Raw genomic sequence first — 10,032 nt, 5'->3', positions numbered from 1 at the left:
CGACTTTCACGCTGCAAACTTTTTTGCATTTCCTGCTTCTGCGTTTTCTATTTCATAAATGATTGGGCAGTAGCAAAACATTTACCAAAAAAATGATTTGCACATCTTTAAGGGTTTAAAACGTTACTGCTCGTGGCCCCTTAACACAAAGCAATATCTACTAGGGACACCTCGTCATAGGGTACACGTCCATAAACTGTAAGTAAAAAATGTGGTGATTAAATTGTTATTAACCCTGCGCAGAATGTTTTATTGGAACATTTTTAAAGCACTAGGGAGGTAAAATGTATTTAATTACTTTAACTACTTTAATTTAACTACCCCTTGTCTTTGTTTAAGCCCTCAGGTTTGGAACTAACGGTGCTGTTAGTCTATTGTTGAGACACAGCTTGTAGAAAGCCCAGAGGGACAAAATGAAAAGAAGCATCATCTACCACTTCGGTCGGCTGCTCCTCCTCTCATGATCCGAGCCACGACCACCACCCCAGTGGCTTCGTCCCGCCTGATGGTTGCTCCCTACGGAACAGATCAAACAACATCATGATCAGTAAAAAGCAGAAGGTCTGAATCCCATAATCCTTTTCATCCAGTTCTCCACTCTAAACCTTCACAACTCAGGGGGAGGTGTGTGGCGCAGTGGACAGGTGCGTTGCTGTTCGGATCAGGGGAGCACAGGTTCAAACCCCACTGCAGTCAGCATGTCGTTCGGCAAGACACTTCCCCCCAAATTGCTCCTGTGGGGATTGCCCACAGTATTGAGTATGTAAGTGGCTTTGGATAAAAGCGTCTAACAAGTGACATATAATGTAATGTAACTCACCAGAGGCTCTTTGTTCTTCACCAGCCTCACAATCTTCACCGACTCTTCATCCAGCTCGTCCTCAAAGTCATCGGGGAGCGGTGGCAGCACAGGATCAAAGTTCTTCTGGGCCACCGTGTCATGCACCGAGAGCACGGCCTGATGGGACATAAGACAGACGTGCTGAGAATACGGCTCTGACATTGGGAGCAGGGACTGCAGCCAGATGTCTACAAACACCTTCAGAGAGGAACATTATTGTCTATAGGAAAGCTGGCCACATGAATATATACTATTGCTACATCTCCTTACTTTCATACTACTGTATGACCAAAAGATAAAATCGTGTTTACCTTGAAATGTGGTGAGGACAGCAGGTGCAGCAGCTCCTTCTCCTCTGTGCTCATTGGTCCGCTCTGCAGCTCCTCTGTCACCTGCCAATCACAAACCAAATAAGCTGTGACCTGGTGTGAACCTGTGCATGTGTATACTGGTAATGCACACTGCAGTTTACTGGACAATAATTGAAGACGGATCGACGGCAGACGTGAACACAGGGGAAGATAAGTAGTGGCTAAGGTCAGCAGTTTCCCCGCTGATAACTGGTAAGAGCGAGAGAGCAGCAGGATATGGAGTTTCATTAGATGGGCACCGGGATGAGTCAGCACTTTGAGAACATTAAAATTCACTTTTGATAGCTACATTGCTTTCTCTGTCGGGGCTAACTCATTGTGACTGACTGCTGTGCCCAAGTGGGGAAAAATAATTTAGGTAGTGTGTGTGTGTGTGTGTGTGTGTGTGTGTGTGTGTGTGTGTGTGTGTGTGTGTGTGTGTGTGTGTGTGTGTGTGTGAGAGTGTGTCTGTCTGTCTGTCTGTCTGTCTGTCTGTCTGTGTGTGTGTGTGTGTGTGTGTGTGTGTGTGTGTGTGTGTGTGTGTGTGTGTGTGTGTGTGTGTGTGTGTGATGAACTTACATCCTCTGCCAGAGATGAGGCACTGTGAAGGACGGGGGTTGGACTCTGTCTCTCATACTGTCTCAACTTCTCATGGATCTGAAACACAATGACATGCTGTCTATTAGAGGGGAGGGTTTCAGGAATGAATGCAAAGTTTAAAAAGGACCAACAAAATCCACTTAACAAACTTTTTTCCTGAGCATATTTTCAAATTGTGCATGTTAAAACAATGGTAGAAAGCTGTATAATATGTCTAAATGTAAATAATGTTACTTGTGAGATCAGACTTTGGCACTGAGTATTAACACTTCCTCACCTTCATCAGGTACCCCAAGCTCCTCTCACTGAAGACGTCTTTGAGGAAGACCATGTCCTCTTTGTGATTGGCGTCGGGCCGCAGCTGAGAGGTCAGCAGGGCCAACGTTTCATGAAGCCCTGCAGAGGAGAGGAATAAGACAAGACAACATGTTCATTAACATAAACAGATGGACCACAGCAAGCTTCCAGCAGTACGGGACAGTATGTGTGGAGCGTCTGTACAAACTCCTCTCACCCGCTCCTGCTGTGAGGACCGGCATGGCTTCTTTCATGGGTCAGTGAGGTGAAGAGGGGAGGAAACCTGGGAGGAGGAGAACGAAAAAGTATTATCAACATTTCCATACAAATGCTTTCAGTCGAAGAGGATATACTTACAAAAAGGTAAAAAAAAAAAAAAGGGTAATGGTATTTTTGATTGTGTGAGCGTGTACAACTGATGTAAAGGCATCCGGAGACCCATGTGCTATAATTATAGCCGTATATCATCTCCTTGTAGGCTTCATGCTGTAAATCCAGGAAATGTTTTTCTATTTTTGAAGTGCAGTAACCTCATATGCGCACGTGTAGGTGTGTATGCGCAAGTCAGCTGGCTCTATAGAGCCATACTACCAAGATAAACAGCCCATGCTGGTACTATCAATCACGCCTAGGCTCAGCGGGCCCTGTGAGCGTTGTGATGGTGTGTATGAGTGCAGGAGAGTGGGATTGTATCTGGCACAAAACCTACATGGAAATACTAGAGCTGTAACAAATAATTGGAGGTGTTAAGCTTCATTCATCACTTTAACATTAAGGCTGTGCAGCTTTCATACTTTAGTAAGTCTTTTGTTTTCCGTTTGAACCCTGTATTTATGCTGTTTGCAGATAAAGATTAGCCTCCAATAATATTATGAGTATTATACCTTTTGTAGAATAAGAATCTGGTGGTGGCTGTGCAGGATTGTTTCTGACTGCTCCAAAATGTCCAATAACAGTGCATTGCAAAGTCCAGTACGACAGATAGCTGTGGTAAAAATAATTTCTGAATAACTAACATCTCATAAATCAGCGGTACGTACGACCCTCTCACACACAACTATATATGTATGGGACAGTTATCTATATAGTTGCATACTAAGAACACCATTTTAGTTCAGTATAATGGAATACATTACATTTTCTTGCAGTATATATACACTGTAGAATAACTTCCTTTACACATCTGTATTCATATGCTGACAGATATAGGAGTGAGTCAAAAGATACTGTCAGCTAAAGCACTGCTGGATTATTGCAGCCACCACCAATCAATATCTCGTTACTCCAATCAATATTCTCCATACTTCCTGCCACTGGGAACACAAGTAAATAACATAAACCAAAGAGTTCATCATATTACGCCAGGAACCGATGAAAAACAGCAGCAAAACCAAAAATGCAGCAAATCCAAAAAAACTAAGCTGCTAAAGAGTATTAGCATATTGGAAGAAGTGGTAACAATTATAAATAAACCGTTTTGGTCTACAATAATGTTGTTTGAGATTATTTTAAAACACATCTATGTAGAGAATTACATATTCTACACATATTTATTCTGTCAAAAGATGTACTTGTGTTGAATCTACAGTATTTAGAAAAGAGGCTTGAGCTGTCTGGCAGTATTGTGGTGGTCTGTTTAGTATGTATACATAAAATAAACATAAAGGGATTAATTCAGTGTAGGGCTGTTTATGGGTCTGCCACTTTATGGAGGCCTGCCCGGATGATCTATCTTGTATTGGTGTATTTCCTTGCATACAGACTACATTTTATGAATAATAATGTTTACAAAACTGTTTTTCTGTGTTCAATGGCCACTATTCAATCAATACATCTAGAAGCATGAACTGCTGGTTACCGAAGCCATAGAAAAAGTTCCACACTGAACAGGTTTGTGAACTGTCAGTGTTTTGTATGACACGACATGGGCTAATGCACAGTATGGAGAAACAGGTGTATAGCAGTGGCATACAGACAGCGTACAGTCAGTAACATGCAGGCAAGATGATCAGATACAAGAGCAAAGGGCTAAGGCAGGCAGGTGGCCGGGACAGGAACACGGCTGGAAACAAATGACATAGAAAATCCTGTTTATTTTGGGGCTAATGATAAGCATCTGTGTCTGTAGGTCGTATGGTGTTCAGACTGCAGTGGCAGCAAGACAACAGGTGAGAGATAGCAAAGACTGGTAATGGAAACACAGACAAACTAAACAAAACAGGGTAAGATTAAGAAGAGAAGGACAGAGAAGATTAAGAAAGGTTATCTCAAACAGTCTATCAAGATGTGTGAAAGATGGGGGAAAGGCATCCTATACGGCTGCTTTAAGGCAACCGGGAATGCACTTTTCTCTCTCCTCCCAAAGCATTTCTAAAGTGTATCCTTGTGCTTTGAAGGTACATAATCAGAATATGATTAACCTCAGCAGAGACAGAGTGAGACAGCAATGAGCTCATGAATAATGCACAGAGAACATATTACAGAGCCAGAAAGAGGGATGAGGAGTAGATGAGGAGGGAGGCTGCTCTTCTTTTTTGCCTTTGTTCTGTCAGGAGAATCAGTGGGTTCAACACACAAGAGAGAGTCTTTTTCAAGTGTCAGCAAGGATTTTCTCCACAAAACCTCACTATATTTTACTCGGAGAGGATGGAATACAAATCGTTGTCAATACAGCGTCTCTATGAATGGCAAAGTTCTTCACTCTGCATATCAATAATTACTTTCACTGATGTTTTATAACAATAACAAACATCTTCAGCAAAGACACCCTTCAAAGGTTTCCTACCGTCTTCTCCCATCCATCTTATGAAATTGTAGATTTGAGTGGAATAAATGGGCAAAACAATGGAATGTCTCACACTGTAAGGTTCAAAGTGCACAATTATAGTACTTTAAAGATATTGTGTGAATGGATTTGATATCACAATGGAGGACTTTACACGAATGGAATGTTATTAAAAGCTCTGTGCTTCTCATTATATGTTGTTCATTATCATATTTATTGCCACTATCCTCCTTTATTTCCAACACATATTTAAGTCTTTTTTGTTGTGAATATTTTTTTGAAGTGAATTGCAAATAAACATCTACAGCAAAATCTGAGTAAAAATAAGAAGCTTTTCATACAATGGAAACACATCTAGGCCAAAACACGTTCAAACTCTTCAGAGTATGGAATAAACTTGTAATATAGAGAATGCATGGACTCAATGTGGAGTAATCTGATTTTGGTGATTTATGAGGACATTTTACAGTACATATCCCAGGGAAGGGATATCGAGACAAAACGTTTTCTTTTGGGAATACATTTGAATAGATTGCTACTACAGGGTAAATACATGAGGGTCTGACTCATGACTGTGAGCACTGGACAGTTCCGGACCTTTTGATGCCTTAGGAGGATCACCCGATTTGATGAAAACTAAAGAAACTGAGGAGAAAACCCTTTTAAATTTATTTAGGATTAGTTCAGGGAAACTACCTTTTTTTACATTTCAACTGATATTACATGCATTTCGAAATTACATGTTTTAAAGAATCAAAGTGTGTGGTTATTACATCTCTTATTACAACTAACTGTCCTGGAAGAATGACAACATGGTCTGAGTTTATGACGACGTGGTGATGTCATCACTGAGGGGCATTGTGGGAGAACTTTTAAATTGAGTGGGGTTATATTAAAGGGGACCTATCATGCTATATTTGAATAATATATTGTAGGGCCAAACCTATATACGGTATATTTATGAGTTTTATTTTTCAAAATACCAAACAGATCATGCATTTTAGCCATGCCTCATTTTGCCTCACTCCAGCTCTGTCTTTGCATGAGCTGGAGCCATGCTGTTGCTATGCTGTTGCCATGCCACGGCAACCTCTCATTCCCCTGATAGGTGGAGAGTTGACCATACAGGCGGAGTGCACCTCTGTGACATCATAGAGGTGCAAATCAGAATCCACATGTATCAGATCCGTTGCAGCCCCGTTTTTAGAGATTTGGGTATGGAGGAAAAGAGAGAGGGTTGTATTTTCTGACACTTGGTGAGTTCCCTGGAACACCGGGGACACATATTCATGTATAAAAGACGTGCAAAAGTGCATTTTGCATGATAGGTCCCCTTTAAGGAAGAAGGGGATAGATTGAGGTAACTGTGGTCGAATTTTAGGGGAAGAAAAGAATGTCGTTTTCCATAGTTGCAGTTTGATCGGAACTATAGGCTGTTGGAAGAATCACTATTGGAATCAGTAAAGAGACATAAGTAGTTAGTACAAACATCCCAAAGCTCTATTGTACTGTAGTTTTTAGTGGGGCAGTGAAGAGTTGTATACAATTGATGGTACGAAAAAGCTAGATTCTCTTCATAGTTTTCAAATTAATCAGTAATATACATTTGTGTATCAAAGTTGGAATCCACATACATACAGCCTAATGATTTGTTTCCTGAGATTCTATTGTACCCGTTTTAAATCTTGTTTTTTGCAGTTCATGCTGATGCTCTTATGTCTTGCACCAGGAGGAAAACACCATTTTGTTTCTCTATGTATTACTGCTCTGTATAGATGACACCATTATCCTTATCTTGTCTTATACAACTATACTAGTAAACAGGTGCTCCTGGCTCAGACAGTCCTTCAGAAAGAACAGCACTCCTGCTATCTTACATCACTTCAAAAACATGACTACAAACATCAAATCAACAAAACGTCACTGAGCCATAAATAATCATCACACTTTTTGCATTTCATCCAAGCAGAAAAAAAAGACTTTTTCAGTTCAAATCTAGTTAAGAGCTTAGCTGCAGATCACACAAACATGATGGAGCCTCAGTGAGGTCAGAAGAAGTCAGCTGATCAGATAACAGCCTGCGTCATACAACGTTCATCTAGACTCATTTCGCTGAATTGCAGACAGATCATCCATTAGTACCGCTGTCAGTGCATTAATAACATGATCCTGCGCTAAATAAGAGAGCTGTAAACCAAAATAACACCATGTAAATCTCAGTTATTTTATCCACACATCATGTGATTATATTGATAAGTAGTTTTACAGCCATCAACCAATAGGAACACACAACCAACAAAATCCTACTTCATCCTACTCTAGCTTTTAGGAAGGAAGTTGGGATGGATAATTATAGAAGAGGCTGGGGTCTACTTCTACATTGTGTTCTACATTATTCTACAATGTCTACGTTTCTGGTGGATGATAATCTGTGTCTAACCATAACAGAGCAGTTTTATTTCCCCACAAAGTTAAGGCAAAAACAAGACTTGACAAGGTTTTATGACAGACCATGGGATTGGGTTTTAATTACTATTTTGTCCAGGTTAGGGGACGACCAGTCTAGCTTTAAAAACAACGCTGTCTGTTGGTTGGAAACACAAATTGAACAACAGTCTCCCATCTTAACCAATATGTGTTGATCTGTAACACCATCACCTGACTTCCTCTTTTTCTCCAATACAATCACTACAGCCACTTCGCCAAGTAATATAAACATGTGTTGTTTTATAGAAACAACTCAGACTGTTATTCTTGTTAGGGAAACAGTCTCCATTGTTTATGTTCTGGGAGAATATGCCTCTGCAGCCCTCTATGCATATCGAAAAGCTGCTGAAGACAAAATGTGCCATCTGTGCCGGTTATCGTGATGCCTGTGAGGAGTAGAGGGTTCATCAGAAACACCTTCTCAATCCTAACAGCTCTTTTTTTAAATGTATTGTCTACAATGCTGTGAAAATGTGCCTTGGCATCGAGATGGTAAAACAACAAATGCTTGGTCAAGCTGTTCTCAGCAGGCTGCATCTCAGAGACTGTTTCCCTTCGCCAAGACGACGAGACCCTGCTCCTGTCTGAGCGACATGCTTTTACAATATGGTGGAGGATATTATTTCTGCAGTCACAAAACAGGATACAATTTAACCGAGCAGTGAGGAAAGGAGCAAGAGGTTGGATGATCGTTTTGCACTGCAGCCTTTCACTGCATGCATGCTTACACAACACAGGCAAATAACACACACTGGTGGATGGTATATATACACATACGTGTCCACACACAAAGACACACACACAGCTGAGTGACAACATCTCGGTCAGGACATGGAGTGTCTTGGCTCGACTCCTCACTGCTTCGAGAATGAACATCGCTCTCACGCTACTAATCCAGTGCCCTGACAGTAATGGGAGGCAACAGTAAGCATGTTTGGCCAGCACCCAACATGCCTTTCACACGCGCACGCACACACCTTCCCCAGCTGCACCCATCGTATAATCTCAGAGGCCGGGTGTGGTCCATTAGAAACTTATATCATCCCCAACACGGAGGGAAAAATAATGATGTTGACAGCCGACACACTCCTGCATACTGTCACTCAAATGCTAAGCCCCTCTCCCCAACCTCCATACACCCACTCCCTCACTGCTGCACATCACAGCACAGGCAGATGTTTACTGCCTTCAGTTGCTCTTTTTCTCTCCTCTCTTACTTCCTAATGTCTATGGAGCATAATGCCAGCCCTTCATCCCTCCCTCCCTCCCTCCCTCCCTTGTTTTCTCTCCTCCATCTCTCTGCATCCCTCTGCAGTGCTACGGCTCTCTGCTCTCCTCTCATACATCCTGCCGCCTGACGGAGAAAGAAAAAGGAAAACACTCCCTGGATGGATAGCAGCTTGTCCAATTCCTCGTGTTCAGCCTGGAAACCAAGGCGTTAGACAAACATGGCCTGCTTACCGTCTCTCTGTCTCTCCTCCTCTTTCGCTCTCTCAGTGTGTGTGTCCCTCCTGACTGCAGCCACACGGTTTCTCTCGCTCTGATTCCTCCTCCTTCCTTCTTCTTCCTCCTCCTCTGTTCTGCTGCTCTCACAAACCTGCTACTGCCGCTGAGTGTCCGCCTCTTCCCCTCTCTTTCTCCCTCTCTCAGCTCCTCCCCTAACCACCCTCCTCCCTTTACATGCTCTAATGCTCTCTTCGGTCACAACATCAGCGGATGAAGAATGCTATAGAAAGGCTGAGATTTTGTATTTTGCTGCCTGTGAGATTCTATATCTCTATTTTGTGTTTTCATTGAATTCAAGTCACGTGGTTAGGCATTTATTTTTCTGGAAGTGAAACCTATAGGGCCAATAACATCACGTACAGCTGTTTTGCTGCTGCACACCAGAAGATATTTTTGAAACAAGATGTTCTTTTTTTTTAAAGACAGAAGCCAATTCCGACGTATCACCTGACTAGTTTAGAACAACACACACCCAAAGTAAACGTGTCAATTTAAAATGATTTGAATGACCTTACAGTTGAATTAACACCTCTCTTAAACGGTTTAAACATAAAAGCTGAACATCCTTACCTTCATGAAGGTTAATTTTACTGCGGGTGTATACAGTGTATACAACAATTAAACATTATCTAATTTATATTCTTTATATTAACAAAGGGATCATTGACATGCAAGGCATCGCTCCTTGAGATATTTGGCCATATTTTAAAGTTCTTTATTTAGGGGTTTAGCATTTTTTAGGGTACGGTTTTGGTTTTTCAGCTTTACAGTTTCAGTTTCATCTCATATCAACTTAACGTTTCTCTTGACTACCTGCCAAGGGCGTAGTAAGCAAATGAAAGTTGGCAAACGACATTAGCATGTGCAAATATATTGCTTCTCAGGAGTTGATGGAGACCAAAACAGAGCTACACAAAGCTGGAAAATTGGCCTTACATTGGTCAAGTTGACAGAAACATGATTTAACATAAAGACATATGTTGCTCTGTGTTTTGGGGATTTCAGTTAATAGGCAAATGATTGCTAACACTTTCGCCATATCAATTCTAGGAAGTGATATAGTTATGTGTAGCTTGTTATGATTCCCCTAAGTATCCATAAAAAGCTATTATTCTGCTTTAAAATTAAGATTTAAAATAATAATATGATTTAAAATAATAATACAG

The 10,032-nt window shown here is 41.2% G+C and overlaps 1 protein-coding gene across 1 annotated transcript; it reads right to left on the bottom strand.

The window, feature by feature from the left end:
• Nucleotides 1-426: 426 nt before the first annotated feature.
• LOC104963989 (MAGUK p55 subfamily member 3-like) lies at nt 427-8,955 on the bottom strand. Its single transcript, XM_010792690.1, has 7 exons — nt 8,822-8,955; nt 2,306-2,371; nt 2,069-2,187; nt 1,771-1,848; nt 1,153-1,233; nt 821-958; nt 427-516 (listed from the first exon to the last, which is right to left on the bottom strand). Exons 2-7 carry the CDS (start codon nt 2,340-2,342, stop codon nt 427-429), a joined length of 543 nt encoding a protein of 180 aa, XP_010790992.1. The 5' UTR covers nt 2,343-2,371; nt 8,822-8,955.
• Between the last annotated feature and the right edge of the window lie 1,077 nt (nt 8,956-10,032).

The sequence above is a fragment of the Notothenia coriiceps genome, unplaced genomic scaffold (genome assembly GCF_000735185.1).
Source record: "Notothenia coriiceps isolate Sejong01 unplaced genomic scaffold, NC01 NC01_scaffold00036518, whole genome shotgun sequence".
Classification (NCBI taxonomy): Eukaryota; Metazoa; Chordata; class Actinopteri; order Perciformes; family Nototheniidae; genus Notothenia; species Notothenia coriiceps.
Note: the sequence above shows the minus strand (reverse complement) of the source record. Positions and strands in the feature narration are given on the sequence as shown.